The 17,304-nt window shown below is 35.2% G+C and overlaps 1 protein-coding gene across 2 annotated transcripts in view; it reads right to left on the bottom strand.

The window, feature by feature from the left end:
• The window catches only part of STK3 (serine/threonine kinase 3), a 339,874-nt gene that overhangs the window by 55,354 nt on the left and 267,216 nt on the right, over window positions 1-17,304 (bottom strand). The window contains exon 11 of one of the 2 annotated variants that reach the window (XM_061171352.1): window positions 4,848-4,935. The exons of the other annotated variant lie outside the window; for it this stretch is intronic. Within the exon in view, the coding sequence (XP_061027335.1) occupies window positions 4,909-4,935 (27 nt within the window). The 3' untranslated portion in view covers window positions 4,848-4,908. Of the gene's footprint in view, window positions 1-4,847; window positions 4,936-17,304 lie in introns of those variants that run through there. 2 annotated transcript variants of the gene reach the window in all.

Genomic DNA, 17,304 nt, shown 5'->3' on the forward strand with positions numbered 1-17,304 from the left:
GGAACTCTTAATGTAAACTGGTACACCCACCTTGGAAAATAATCATGCATAATCGAGTAAAGTTGAAGATGCAAATATTCTACTATTCAGCAATTTCTAAACACCTATTGGAAAATACTATAATGAAATTCTTGCACTTGTTCTCTGGGAAACATGTACAAAAATGTTCATAGCAGCACTGTCTGTAATAGCTAAAGATGAGAAATGATTCAAATATTAGTCAATAGAGAATGGATGTATAAAACAGACAAAAAATCATTTAGTGGAATACTATATAGCAGTGAAAATGCATAAACTACAGTTTCATGCATCAAAATGGGATCATGATCCTCAAAAGTATACCCTAGAGCAAAGAATCAAATCACAGAAGCATACACAAAATATTATTCCATTTATATAAAGTTCAAATCCAGCAAGACCAAATAATATATTGTCAAATCCAGCAAGACTAAATAATATATTGTTTAAGAATATATACCTTTTTATGGCTAAGTAATATTTCATTGTGTGTGTGTGTGTGTATATATCATATATATATCGTGTGTATATATATATATCATATATATATCATGTGTGTCTGGCTATCTATAATCTATCTGTCTGTCTATCTATCTATCTATCTATCTATCTATCTATCTATCTATCTATCTATCTATCACATCTTCTTTATCCACTTATCTCTTGATGACCACTTAGGCTTCCATATCTTGGCCATTGTAAATAATGCTGTTATAAATACTGGGGTGTATGTATCTTTCCAAACTAATGTCTTCATTTTCTTCAGACATATACCCAGCAGTGAAATTGCTGGATCATATGTTAGTTCTATTTTTACTTTTTTCCACAGTGGCTACTTACATTCCCACCAACAGTGCATACAAAGTGGATGGACCTAGAGGGTATTATACTTAGTGAAATACGTCAGACAGAGAAAGACATATACTCTATGTTATCAATTATATGTAGAATCGAAAAAATAAAACAAATAAATGTATATAACAAACCAGAAACAGATTCACAGATATAGAGAATAACCTAGTGATTACCAGTGGGGAGAGGGAAGGAGGAAGGGGCAAGATAGGAGTATGGGATTAAAAGATACAAACTACTATGTATAAAATAAATAAGCAACAAGGATATATTGACAGCACAGGGAAATACATTATTTTGTAATAACTTTAAATGGAGTATAATCTATAAAAACATCAAATCACTATGTTGTACATCTGAAACTAATATTGTAAATCAACTATACTTCAACAAAAGTTTTTTTTAAAAAATCAACATATATATAAATGAAAAAAATATATATATATACACCTGGTTGGTAAAACTACAAAGAAGAGAACAGTAATAATTACCACAAAAGCAAGAATAGTGGATACTGCTATAGGGACAGGAGGGGAAACAGGGGGCTTCTAAGAAACTGTAATTTATATTGCCTAACCTAGGTGGTGGGTATTTGGGCATGTGTATAACTATTCTTAAAAACTATACATATAATGCTTGGTGCAAAAAATTTAAGACTATAAATACAAATATAACAATTATAAAAGGTAAAGGTAGAAACAAATATAAATAAAAGCAACTGTAGAAATATAAATATAATTTATATATGTTGCCTTGGGTCAAATATTTTAAAATGCTACATACCTTGACAAAAAGGAGCATAATTTACAGAAAGGGAGTGTATATATTTTCCCTAACTCTTTATGATAAAAAAATTCCAAATATCCATAGAAAAGTTAAAGTAGTAGTATAATGAACACACCCATATAACTTCTGCTTTGCTTCAACTGAACATTTTACTGTATCTCCTCACTTGCTTTCTACACACACACACACACACACACACACACACAGACACATTTTTATTTTGAGCCACTGGAATGTATATGCAGAACATCATGGCACATTACATCTAAATACTTCAGCATGCATCTTCTGAGAATAAGGTTGCTTTCCTACATTACCACATGCTACTATTGTGCCCAAGAAAATGAACGTTAAGTCTATAAAATCACCTAATATAGGGACTATATATTTTGTGAAGAACAGAAAACCTGGGAAACATACACAACAATATGCCTAATTGAAAGGTTACCCATAATAAATTCACTAAATATTCTGAGGAAATAAATATTCACTTACTTAAAAAACTCACCAATATTTCCTATGGACTGAGTTTAACTAGGCCAAGATGGGTGGAGCCAAACTCCCAACAACGTATACCGTTATGAAATTTTTATTTTTAAATTAAAAAATCACAACATGTGGTTTGACACTAGAATGGAATATTTGAAATTAGAACTGTCCAGGAAAACTCACGCTGTGTGATCACTGTAAACAGACTACAAGGAGATCAGGGCGGTTCCATTACAAAGTCAGTTTAAAAGAGACCAGGTAAGGAAGTTGTCATCCTGAGCCAGGTCCAGGAAAAATAAGTGTGAAAATTGAGACCCCCCCCCCATGTAAGATGAACTAGGCTCTTGGGGCATAACCATACATGTATCACAACCAATTTCCTATATATATAGTGAATAGATTTCATTGCCCCAGTATGTAAAGTCCTGAAAAATCCAATTAAAAATATTTCATTTCAGACTTAAAATTATATCTACGTTTTTAAAGAAATACTCTATATTATCTATTATTATAGTTGGCAAATTCCTAAGTCAAAGGAGATAGTCCATTTAAAATAAAGACTGTTGTAAGAGACAAGGATACTACATAACGATCAAAGGATCAAACCAAGAAGAAGATATAACAATTGTAAATATTTATGCACCCAACATAGGAGCACCTCAATATATAAGACAAATGTTAAGAGACATAAAAAGAGAAATTGACAGTAACACAATAACAGTGGGGGACTTTAACACCCCACTGACATTAATGTACAGATCATCAGACAGAAAATCAACAAAGAAACACAGGCCTTAAAAGACACATTAGACCAGATGGACTTAACTGATACTCATAGAGCATTTCATCCAGAAGCAACAGAATACCTATTCTTTTCAAGTGCATGTGGAACATTCTCCAGGATAGATCACATGCTGGGCCACAAAGCAAGCCTTTGTAAATTTAAGAAAACTGAAATCACATCAAGCATCTTTTCTGCCCACAATGCTATAAGGCTAGAAATCAACTACAGGAAAAAAAACTGCAAAAGACACAAACACATGGAGGCTAAACAATATGCTACTAAACAATCAATGGATCATTGAAGAAATCAAAGAGGAAATCAAAAATACCTAGAGATAAATGAAAATGAAAACACAACAATCCAAAAACTATGGGACACAGCAAAAGCAGTTCTAAAAGGGAAGTTTATAGTGATATAAGCTTACCTCAGGAAACAAGAAAAATCTCAAATAAACAACCTAACCTTATGCCTAAAGCAACTAGAGAAAGAACAAACAAAACCCAAAGTTAGCAGAAGGAAGGAAATCATAAAGATCAGAGCAGAAAGAAATGAAAGAGACTAAAAAAATAGAAAAGATCAATAAACAAAATTCATAAACCTTTAGCCAGACTCACCAAGAAAATAAGGGAGAGGGTCTAAATCAATAAAATCAGAAATGATAAAGGAGAAGTTACAAACAACACCACAGAAATACAAAGGACCATAAGAGACTACTATGAACAACTATGTGCCAATAAATTGGACAACCTAGAAGAAATGGACAAATTCTTAGAAAGGTACGATCTCCCAAGACTGAACCAGGAAGAAATAGAAAATAAGAACAGACCCATTACCAGCACTAAAATTGAATCAGTAATTTAAAAACTCCCAACAAACCAAAGTCCGGACCAGATGGCTTCACAGGTGAATTCTAGCAAACATTTAGAGAGGAGTTACCACCTATCCTTCTGAAACCCTTCCAAAAAAACTGGCAAGGAAGGACACTTCTGAACTCATTCTATGAGGCCACCGTCACCCTGATACCAAAACCAGACAAAGATATCACATGAAGAAAAGAAAATTACAGGCCAATATCACTGATGCACATAGATGCAAAAATCCTCAACAAAATGTTAGCAAACCAAATCCAACAAGACATTAAAAGGATCATACACCATGATCAAGTGGGATTTATTCCAGGGATGCAAGGATTTTTCAAGATTTGCATATCAATCAATGTGATACACCAAATTAACAAACTGAAGAATAAAAACCATATGATCACCTCAACAGATGCAGAAAAAGCTTTTAATAAAATTCAACATCCATTTATGATTTAAAAAAACTCTTCAGAAACTGGGCATAGAGGGAACATACCTCAACATAATAAAGGCCATATATGACAAACCCACAGCTAATATCATACTCAGTGGTGAAAAGGTGAAAGCATTTTCTTCTCTAAGATCAGTAACAAGACAAGGATGTCCACTCTTGTGACTTTTATTCAACATAGTTTCGGAAGTCCTAGCCACGGCAATCAGAGAAGAAAAAGAAATAAAAGGAATCCAAATGGGAAAAGAAGTAAAACTGTTTGCAGATGACATGATGCTATACACAGAAAATCCTGAAGATGTTACCAGAAAAGTACTAGAGCACATCAAAGAATTCAGTAAAGTTGCTGGATACAAAAAAATTTTTTTTAATAAATTTATTTATTTATTTATTTTTGGCTGTGTTAGGTCTTCGTTGCTGCGTGCAGGCTTTCTCTAGTTGCAGCAAGTGGGGGTTACTCTTCGTTGCAGTGCATGGGCTTCTCATTGCAGTGGCTTCTCTTGTTGCGGAGCACGGGCTCTAGGCACACGGGCTTCAGTAGTTTCAGCACGCGGGCTCTAGAGCTCAGGCTCAGTAGTTGTGGCGCATGGGCTTAGTTGCTCCACAGCATGTGGGATCTTCCCAGACCAGGGATCGGACCCGTGTCCCCTGCATTGGCAGGCAGATTCTCAACCACTGCACCAGCTGGGAAGTCCCTGGATACAAAATTAACCACAGAAATCTGTTGCATTTCTACACACTAACAGCAAAACATCAGAAAGAGAAATTAAGGAAACAACCCCATTTATCATCACGTCAAAAAGAATAAAATACCTAGGAATAAATCTACCTAAGGAGGCAGAAGACATGTACTCAAAAAACTATAAGACTCTGATGAAAGAAACTGAAGACAACACAAACAGATGGAAAGATATACCATGTTCTTGGATTGGAAGAATCAATACTGTTAAAATGACCATACTACTCAAGGCAATCTACAGATTCAGTGCAATCCCTAACAAATTACCAATGGCATTTTTCACAGAACTAGAGCAAAAAATTTTAAAATTTGTATGGACACACAAAGGACCCTGGACAACCAAAACAATCATAAGAATGAAGAACAAAGCTGGAAGAATCATGCTCTCTGACTTCGAACTGTATAACAAAGCTACAGTAATCAAAACAGTATGGTACTGGCACAAAAACAGACACATAGATCAATGGAACAGAACAGAGAGCCCAGAAATAAACCCACACTCCTATGGCCAATTAATCTATGAAAAAGGAGGCAGGAATATACAATGGAGAGAAGACAGTCTCTTCAATAAGTGGTGCTGGGAAAACTGGACAGCTACATGTAAAAGAATGAAATTAGAACATTCTCTAACACCATGTACAAAACCAAAACCAAAATGTATTAAAGACCTAAATGTAAGACTGGATACTATAAAACTCCTAGAGGAAAACATAGGCAGAACTCTCTTTGACATAAATCACAGCAAGATATTTTTTGACCCACCTCCTAGAGAAATGGAAATAAAAACAAAAATAAACAAATGGGACCTAATTAAACTTAAAAGCTTTTGAACACCAAAGGAAACTATAAACAAAACGAAAAGACAACTTACAGACTGGGAGAAAATATTTGCAGATGATGTTACCGATAAGGAATTAATTTCCGAAATATACAAACAGCTCATACAGCTTAATATATAAAAGAAAAAACCAACCCAATCAAAAAATGGGCAGAATACCTAAACAGACATTTCTCCAAAGAAGACATACAGATGGCCAACAGGCACATGAAAAGATGCTCAATATTGCTGTTATTAGAGAAATGCAAATCAAAACTACAATGAGGTATCACCTCACACCAGTCTGAATGGCCATCACTAAAAAGTCTACAAACAATAAATGCTGGAGAGGATGTGGAGAAGAAGGAACCCTCCTACACTGCTGGTGGGAATGTAAATTGGTGCAGCCACTATGGAAAACAATACGCAGGTTCCTCAGAAAACTAAAAATAGAGTTACCATGTGATACTGCAATCCCACTCCTGGGTATATATCCAGAGAAAACTCTAATTTGAAAAGATACATGCACACCAATGTTCATAGCAGCACTATCTACAATAGCCAAAACATGGACACAACCTAAATGTCCACTGACAGATGAATGGATTAAGATGTGGTGTATATATATATATATATATATATATAGTGTAATATTACTCCACCATAAAAAAGAATAAAATAATGCCATTTGCAGCAACATGGATGGACCTAAAGATCATCATACTAAGTGAAGTAAGTCAGAGAAAGACAAATATCAAATAATATCACTTATATGTGGAATCTAAAAAAATGATACAAATGAACTTATTTATAAAACAGAAATAGACTCACAGACATAGAAAACAAACTTATGGTTACCAAAGGGTGTAGTAGTGGGGGGAGAGATAAATTAGGAGGTTGGGATTAACATATACACACTACTATACATAAACTAGATGAACAACAAGGATCTACTGTATAGCACAGGGAACTATATTCAGTATCTTATAATAACCTGTAATCGAAAAGAATCTGAAAAAGCATATATACATATATATATACATATGTATGTATAACTGAATCACTTTGATGTACCCCTGAAACTAATACAACATTGTAAATTAACTATACTTCACTAAAACATATATATATATATATATATATGTGTGTGTATAGTCATCCTCCTACTGTAATCACCTATCTAGTAGAAAGGTAGAAAAAATAGTTGTGGCTCATATTGTGTGATGCCATTTATATAAAATATCAAGATAGGCAAACACATAGAGACAGAAAGTAGATTAATGGCTGCCAGGGACAGAGGAGAGGGGGACACTGTGGCAAAATGAGGAGTGACTGCTAATGAGTACAGGGTTTCTTTTTGGGGTGATGAAAATATTCTAAAATTGATTGTGATGATAGTTGCACAACTGTCTATATACTACAGAAAAAAAAGGATCCAACCTGTTGTATAGTTCAAATGGGTGAACTGTATGGTATGTAAATTATACCTCAGTAAAACTGCTATAAAATTTAAAAAAAATACTTGTGGCTGATTACATTTTAAATTAGTTAAAAACAAGACATAATTTAAGGAAAAGAGTTTAAGAAAATAAATTTAAAATAAAATTCTAACAATTTAGGACTAAGAATTACTATCAAAATCTGACAGAAAATAATTAAAGCAAAATTATTGATAGACATATTCTAAAAAGCATTCCCAATAAATATTTGAACTGTATGGTCTTGATCTCTTTTAAGATGAAAAAAAGATAGGAAAGGTCCAGTCAAAAACTAAGGATGTAAACGAAGCAATTGACAAAGGATTAATCTCCAAAATATACAAGCAGCTCATGCAGCTCAATATCAAAAAAACAAACTACCCAATCCAAAAACGGGCAGAAGACCTAAATAGATATTTCTCCAAAGTAGACATACAGATGGCCAACAAACACATGAAAAGATGTTCAACATCACTAATCATTAGAGAAATGCAAATCAAAACTACAATGAGGTATCACCTCACACCGGTGAGAATGGCCATCATCAAAAAATCTACAAACAATAAACGCTGGAGAGGGTGTGGAGAAAAGGGAACCCTCCTGCACTGTTGGTGGGAATGTAAATTGATACAGCCACGATGGAGAACAGTATGGAGGTTCCTTAAAAAACTAAAAACAGAACTACCATATGACCCAGCAATCCCACTACTGAGCATATACCCTGAGAAAACCATAATTCAAAAAGAGACATGCGGGCTTACCTGGTGGCGCAGTGGTTGAGAATCTGCCTGCCAATGCAGGGGACACGGGCTTGAGCCCTGGTCTGGGAAGATCCCACATGCCGCGTAGCAACTAGGGCCGTGAGCCACAATTACTGAGCCTGCGCGTCTGGAGCCTGTGCTCCGCAAGAGGAGAGGCCGCAATAGTGAGAGGCCCGTGCACCGCGATGTGGAGTGGCCCCCACTTGCCGCAACCGGAGAAAGCCCTCGCACAGTAACGAAGACTCAACACAGCCATAAATAAATAAATAATTAATTAAAAAAAAAAAGAGAGAGACATGCACCCCAATGTTCATTGCAGCACTATTTACAAGAGCCAGGACATGGAAGCAACCTAAGTGTCCATCGACAGAGACGTGTATTGCAATGTTCACTGCAGCACTATTTACAATAATAGGCAGGACATGGAAGTGACCTAAATGTCCATCAACGATGAATGGATAAAGAAGATGCGGCACATATATACAATGGAATATTACTCCGCCATAAAAAGAAACGAAATTGAGTTATTTGTAGTGAGGTGGATGGACCTAGAGTCTGTCATACAGAGTGAAGTAAGTCAGAAAGAGTAAAACAAATACCGGATGCTAACGCACATATATGGAATCTAGAAAAACGGTACTGATAAACCTAGTGACAGGGCAGGAATAAAGACGCAGACGTAGAGAACGGACTTGAGGACACAGGGTGGGAAGGGGAAGCTGGGACGAAGTGAGAGAGTAGTATTGACATATATACACTACTAAATGTAAAATGGATGGTTAGTGGGAAGCAGCTGCATAGCACAGGGAGATCAGCTCGATGCTTTGTGATGATCTAGAGGGGTGGGATAGGGAGGGTGGGAGGGAGGGGATATGGGGATATATGTATACATATAGCTGATTCACTTTGTTGCACAGCAGAAACTAACACAACATTGTAAAGCAATTATACTACAATAAAGATATTTTTACAAAAACTAATGGTGTATTCTTACATGCCTTAGAAAATAAGTAAACAAAAGCTCAGGGAAATTGATCTAAAAAATTAAAAAGCTTTCCAAAACTCATCCCATATTTGTCCAATCAAGTCTTTTCCTAATCATCTGCCTTTTTTTTCGTCTAAGAAGTTTGCTTAACTATCTAACCTGTTAGAGATTCAGCATATGATGAAAAGGAACTTCCAGAAAGTAAAATATTCAATAATTATAGGAACAAAATACCTTTTCTTCTCTTCACTTGGACAAAATATGTTTAGACAGGTTAAATGGCAATTTCTTAGGTTGTTCTCTAGCATTTTCCTAAGCAGTCTTAAGGTTGGCAAATCAATGTAAATTTTATTTTACTTTTAAATCCTGTAAAAATAACACATGTAATTCATGCTCATAATAATTTCAAATAAAGGTGTGTGTGTATGTGTGTGTGTGTAAAATGTATATTCATTTAAAAATCTAGATTAGATTCACAGCACTAAAATACTTAGGCTGTTTTATATAAGCTATGTACCCTGTGTTCACTTTGATGACTATTAGGCAGATTATTAATAGGTTATCAATAGTATTTCCAGAACATAGGAAAATATGAATAAGGTTAACATTGAGGTTAGAACAAGTTATTCTTCATATTTTTGAGACTTAACTTGAGATCACATGGCTTAAATATAAATTAATATTTAATGTCTAATTTAAAATTTTTTTCTAGAGTAACATACTAACAATTAAACCTCCTTTTTAGTTTTTAACATTTCATTTATTCAGCAAAAGTATTTTATGTACCCTCTGTGGGCCTTTTCACCTTCCTTTAGAAACTAACTCAGTCAAGGGATGCACTTGTTCAACATCCTTGTATTGTGGTCTGCTCTTCCCCTCTTCCTCAGAATAAACAGCATCCTATTTTATCTATTACGTAGCTGTTATACTTTAGGGTCTAATACAGTCAGCTGGTTTGCCACCCAGTCAAATCAGATACTTGCAAAATTGCAGCAAACAGCATTTCATCCATCCCCAACTGCCAGCAGCTTTCTTCAAGAATTAATTACTTACAAGATGAATTATAAATTTGATATATTTACTCCCATACTGCTGTTTTCTTATTTGTTCAAATATGAATTCTGGCTGTGAAAAACTGGATTTAAATATTTTGTATAAATGATTAGCAGTTCAAAATATCATTGAGAGCATGTATGAATAAGTCTTACAACTAGTTAGAATTTATTAACAGTTTTTAAAAAATCCTGACGTTACCGTAGCTAAAAAAAGAAGGGAAGTCTGTGGGTGCGGGTAGGGAACATGGGGCCCTTTGGCCTGGTAAAGTTTTTCTAATTATTTGCAAAACTGATTAAGAAATTGGAAAGGAAAAAAATAGCACACATAGCTGTCTTCTGACACACACAAAAATAGGACTTCTGTATGTGTGGTGTGCCTCTGGATTAGGCATTAAGTTGAATTTGACTACTAAATAATACTTAATAGCAGCATAAGAAAATGGTACCTTGTGTCCCCAGTAATCTTTTCTTCATTATAGAAATTATGTATTAGAATGATGACTATGGAGAATTCTTTCATTTTGCCAGTTTCTTCTCTGATTTTTTAAATCTTTGTGTATAACCTGGACACCAAAAATCACAGAATTCATTTTAAAGCCTAGTGCTTTTCTTTTTTAAACCTTTCTTCTGAAATTATTCTAGGTTACCATTTAATAAAATACCTTAATATTGAGCCCTATAAAATTTCAAAGTAGGGGTCTTGAAAGTAGAGGACTAGAAATAGTAATTAATAGTAATTAAATGCTAATTAAAACACAAATAAATGAATAAAGTCTACTGAGACAACTGCTTATTCATATGTGTTGCATTTGAATCACTTCAAATGCAATATCTAATAATTTAATATTTATATATCTCACAACTTTTAAAATATAAGATAGTTAATTTTAAAAATACAAAGTAGCTATTCCATATTTTATACACCTGTGATTATTTTTATTTATTAGAGATGCAAAAAATTAAATGAAATTTTGCTTTATTCTAAAAATAAAAAGAACATAAATATGTACACAATCATGCTTAAGTATTTTAAAATATTTTCCCTTAAAGGAACGCTGATTGATGCTACCGTAAATACACGAGGCCAAATATATGGTTAAGTACATCAATATGAAATTCAGTAAGAGTATGAACTGGTATGTTTCTTGAATGCCTTCTCTTATATTGTTACTGTTTCTTTTCAGAATTCATAATGAATTAAAATAATAGCTTCCTAAAAATGATTCAGGGAAATATATGGATGTATAAATACAATCCACTTTCCCCTGGAAATGTATTATCAATCTGAACACAGAACATAGAAGCTAGAATAGAAAAGTCCAATTGTTTTCAAAGTACTTGCTCTGCTGTTAGAAGCTAGTTTTATCTGATACTTATTTTAAATATTAATATAAAACAGGTTTTCCCTAAATTACAAAATAAAGGTGACTAGAGAGAGATATTCATTTAACTTAAAGAGTATGCATTAAATAGTTACCAACATCTAAACTGATATAGATGATACTGTTTTTAATGTTTTAGTTATGAAACAGAAACTGGGATGAAAAATTCCATAAGTATATTTTAAAATAGCCTTTAGCTGTTTAAATGCATGTGATTTTTTTTTAACCTTTCAGAATAATAACCATAAATGGAGATGATGGTGTTTGGCCTGAATTTTCCTAAGCTCCTTTGCATTACTTCTGTTTATTTTCACAGTTAAAAATGTTCCCTCATATGGAGCCATGGAAATCAGTGATTCCCTATTACTAGAAAAGGGGCTTGAACTGGAGGAACAGTTGCCCATTTCTGAAAAAGAGTTCAGTGATAAAGGGAGGCAAGGTAAAACTATCACCCCAAGAAAACCACACATACTGTCCACATGAAAATTGTGACATTAGCAGAGACATTCTACAGCAGTTAGAACCAGATTAAGCCAGAATAGGACCCACCACCTTCAGATGACCAGGTTCAGATGATGAGCTCTGCCTCTTCTATCCTTCCTCTAGCCTGCTCCTCATCCCCTCCCTCTCACTGCCAATCTCTCCAAGAGCTAGACCCAGCAGAGGAGAAAGCATCTCAACTGTCTTAAACCACTGACGTCAGCGGTCCTTAACCTTTTTGGCACCAGGGACCGGTTTCGTGGAAGACAATTTTTCCATGGACTGGGGTGGGGGCGGGGGGATGGTTTCGGGATGATTCAAGCACATTACATTTATTGTGCACTTTATTTCTACTATTATTACATTGTAATATATAATGAAATAATTATACAACTCACCATAATGCAGAATCAATGGGAACCCTGAGCTTGTTTTCACTTGCCACTCACTGATAGGGTTTTGATATGAGTCCGCAAGCAATTGATTTATTATGGTCTTTGTGCAGTCAAACCTCTCTGCTATGATAATCTGTATTTGCAGCCGCTCCCCAGTGCTAGCATCACCACCTCAGCTCCACCTCAGATCATCAGGCATTAGATTCTCAAAAGAAGCCTGTAACTTAGATCCCTCACATACGCAGTTCACAGAAGGGTTCATGCTCCTATGCGAATCTAATGCCGCCACTGATCTGACAGGAGGTGGTAATGCGACTGATGGGGAGCGGCTGTAAATACAGATGAAGCTTCACTTGCTCGCCTGCTGCTCACCTCCTGCTGTGTGGCCCAGTTCCTAACAGGCCATGGACCGGTACCAGTTGGGGACCCCTGACTTAGGTAGCCTGCCCTGAGACATAGAGTGGGAACCATCAGGTGAGATTTAAATCATATTTGAGCTTGAAATTTTAAACTAGTCAGACTTTTACTAACCAAAAGTGACCAGAAACTTGTAGCATCTGTCCAAAGGCATAGTTAAGGAGCAGAAAAGGGAGATTAGAGAATGTATCCATTGTTCAAAGTAGGTTTGGAGAAAAAGCCATTTTAGGTTTATACCCGATGAGTTGTAACTGTTTAAAAAGTGCTTACATTTTAACCTGTAGCAGCAGGAATCATGGTACCAGGATGAATCTTCAAAGAGCTGACAACAAAAAACTTGGTAGCTGAAACTATTCTTTAAGTTCAAGTTTAGGGTGACATACTCCCCAATTAAACAAGTAAAATTTCAGCCACGGTAAATTCTCAAGGGACAGCTGTTATCTGCCTGCTTAAGCTTGACTCAACTTATATCCATATCTGATGAACTTGTGTTCATCAGAAAATACCTCCTAAAGGGTACAAAGCAAGTCAGATAAAGCCGGTCTCCTCTGCTCACTGCTCACTCTCTGCCCATCTTATATTTGGGATTCCCTAGAAACCCACTTTTGGTAACTTTCTCTCCTTACTTCAAGGCTCTCTCTGGAAGATCTCACGTACTCTAAGCCAAATATTCCCAAATCCATAGCTTCATCTTCTATTTTCAACTACCTAATGTACTTATATGTCCTCCAGATATTAAAAGCTTAATACATCCACGACAAAATTAGCTCAACCTCCGCACCCAACCTCCGAAACCCCTTCTGTCCTCCTTTTCTGTTCTGTATCTCAAACAATGGCAACATCATCGATCTAATTCTCTAAATCAGAAAACTTTTTCTTCATTCAGCTCCCCTATATACAACTGGTTATCATATCCAGATGATTCTTAAATCTAATCTCTCTTCTCTAATTCCACTATCTTTGTCTTAATCACAAAGGACAGGGAAAATGCTGAGCAGTAAAATTACACATGTAGACAAAACTGCACTTACCACTTTGAACTTAAAGAACTGGTTAGTTAGAAAAACCATCTCAGATGCTGAGATTTTAAACAATGCAGCATCCTATCATGAGTCACAGCAAAATGTGGAATAGAACCCAAATGAATGGAAGCCTCAGAGTTTCAGTGTGGAGTCAAGAGAAAAAAAAAGTATAAATGATTATAGACAAGGAAGAAATTCTTACAGGTGAGGGCAACTGATGTAAAAAAACAGAAAGAAGCTCAAAGGTTGACTAAGTTATGGAAAATGCTTTAAAAATGACAACAAAAAGGTGAATTTTTAGCATATCTAAAGAGCTGCTGTTAAATGATGACTACTACACTGGTCAGGGTTGGATAATTTATTAATTTCAGTTATTTAAAGAAAATTTTTCTGGAAGACTATACCTATAATTGTGTAATAAAGGAAAAATGGAAGAGTAGAATTTGCAGATATTAGTTGTAATTCACTGATTTCTGCAAATCAAAGGGGAACTTAATTGTATCTTTTTTCTATTATGCCTTATAAGATATGCTAAGGGAAAGTCTTTCAATGTTCACAGTCAGGGTAAGAATGATTAAATGTTTAAAATCAAAGGCAATTTTCAGGAGTTTTGTACCATCATTAAAGTTCTAATGCGTTAAAGACAGTACATTTCTTTTCATCAAAGATTATAATCATGGGCTTCCCTGGTGGCTCAGTGGTTAAGAATCCACCTGCCAATGCAGGGGACACGGGTTTGAGCCCTGGTCTGGGAAGATCCCACATGCCGCGGAGCAACTAAGCCCATGCGCCACAACTGCTGAGCTTGCGCTCTAGAGCCCGCGAGCCACAGCTACTGAAGCCTGTGCACCTAGAGCCCACGCACCACAACGAAGAGTAGCCCCCACTCACCGCAACTAGAGAAAGCTCCCATGCAGCAACGAAGACCCAACGCAGCCAAAAAAATAAAATAAGTTAAATAAATTTAAAAAGAAAGATTATAATCATGAAAATGACTATCTGCTTTAGAACTTTCTTCCATAGCAATGATAATCCACAACTGACCACTCATTTCATTTGACTAGTTAGTAATGGCTGGTTATTAGCTTTTTGCATATTTATATATTTGTAGCCTTGACTATTATATAGCTTAATTACCATTCTCATATTAAGAGAGAGCTAAAAACTAAATTGAAGGCTTGCGGAATTACAACTTGATACTCTAACTCAGGTTGCTGAGACTTTTATAAGGCACCTTAATAAATAACAGCTTTAATTACATCAGTATACTGCATATCAAATTTAACATGCACCATTACTTAAATCACAAAGAAAAAAAAGTTCCCTTGTTAAAAGCCATGTAAATGTTTCTTAAAAGTAAATCAATATAATTAAGATATCTCTGTACCAAAATTCTTTTATCTGCTACTGTACGTTAGTTTGATAACCTCTTTTCGCTTATCTCTGTAAGATCTGTCTATATTTCTGGGAAGAAGTTTCTGCTATTGATGGACAAAATTATAAAACAAAACTAGTCTGGTTTTGAATCAAGACAGCTAAGGTTTTGATTTTTAAAAAGCTGTTATTTACTGGAATGTCTTCTAATCCGAAGGATCCAACCTAATGGAAGTTTTCTACTTTTAATAAATGAGAGCTAGAATGGAAAAAGGTTCCAAGCTAATATCAGGACAAGAGAGAAAGGTGTATTAGTTTAACCAGGACAACAAATCTAACAGACCCCAAAAGAACTATGTACTTGTAACTGTGAAAGATTTGTATCAGGAAGTATGATGGGATCAGTTATGGAAAGGGCTCTAACACTAAACTACTATGTATATATTCTGAAAACCTGAATTAAGTATGAAAGTACAAACACACTTTCAGACTTAAAGAAATTTCATTTATGACAGTTAAAGTGAAAAAGAACTCTTCTATTGCCAATACAAACTGATAACTAGTTCAATCAATCCTCACAACTTATTTGAAATCTAATGGTTTATTTAAGAGGTAAATACTGTGGGGCATCAGCCTTAAATTAAAAGGCAATAAGTTATATTGTCCACTCTATAATCCTAAATTCCACTATTGGTTCTTAACATCTCTTTTCACATAATCACCCAACAGTCTCCACTGCTTACTGACTAAACATTCAAAATGAGGCTATGAACAAAAAGTGCACATAGTCAAAATAACTTCCTCAGACATCAACATTAGCCATAACATATGCTTGGAGTATTAACATCTTTGTTTTAAAATGTAAAGTAGCCAATTTCTCAACACAATCTTCTAGATAAACGACATTTTTAAAAGAATAAATTACTATGAGGAAAGTTTATGCTTTTTAGAACTCTTTTTGGAAGGCCATTTTTCTCTTTGCCATGTGTTTTAAACATCTTAATAAATTCCAACACGGTGACCAGAACCCACACACTGCACCTGTGCTTTCTATCTTAATTAATCCAGTAAGTACAGGCCTGCTCACTTTAATTTGTAAAGGAAATGATGATATAGGGAGTTTTAACTTAAGGCATTAATTACTAAATAAGCAGAATTAGCTTAATGTTTCAGAAGATCTTGCCTAAACACAACCACCAAATAAAATTTCCTGAAATTTTTGAAGCCTTTAACAGCATATTTAGGAATAAGAAAGCAAAATGCTCACTCTACTTTAGGCGGCCAAATGGATTAAATTATACTGAGAAAAAAACAGTGTGGTAGTTTAGAGACACTAAAGTTTTTGTTGCCTTTAACTACTATAGAATCAAATTCAGTGTAGTTGACCGGTGACTATTAACATTTTTTTCCTACTCGTATATAAACACTTATCTTTGAAGAAGTCCACTCTCCTTTCAAAACAAAGGTTATGACGGTCTTAAACGCCTAAGGAGATTGATGGTCAAAATCTTATAAAAATTCTACATGGACCTAGACCATCACATGCTACAACTGTGCACACGCCACACCATCTGTTGGATACAACTGCCAGCACAGATTTCGTGAGCTGGCGAAGGACTGCACTAGTCCAGAATTCTGCAAGTATTTCAAAGTGCAGGGTTCTCATTAATTTTAATTTCTTGTTGGCTCTATAAGGAAAGAGTAGTGAAAGCACAATGTGCCACATACGCTCAAGTTCATGCCACATGTACACCTGTAATCATAAACTCTTATCCAGGGCTATCCACTAAAGCATTTGAGATTTTGTGTTTATTTCTTCTTTACCCTAGAAGAAATAAACCTGAAATATCTACAGTTATCTTTTCATACTTTGTTAATACTCTTCCAAACATCTGGAAATACTTGACAATAATCATTTAATTAACGCAAAACTAATCGATGACAATATGCTTAAGTACTTCACTCAGCTGAAGTGGCTTCCTCAGTCCATACAACTAGGGCCTGAAGAGAACAAGAAGTTCTTTGACTAAGGAGTGCGCCACAAAAGAAACCTGGAGCCAGCCTCTCTTTAAAGAGCAAAAGCTCTCTCAGCATTTAAGTAGAGAAAGCAGGTGGTAGCATACTGCTACACTGGTGAAAACTGGCAGAGGCTCTTGGCT

The sequence above is a fragment of the Eubalaena glacialis genome, chromosome 17 (assembly GCF_028564815.1).
Source record: "Eubalaena glacialis isolate mEubGla1 chromosome 17, mEubGla1.1.hap2.+ XY, whole genome shotgun sequence".
NCBI lineage: Eukaryota > Metazoa > Chordata > Mammalia > Artiodactyla > Balaenidae > Eubalaena > Eubalaena glacialis.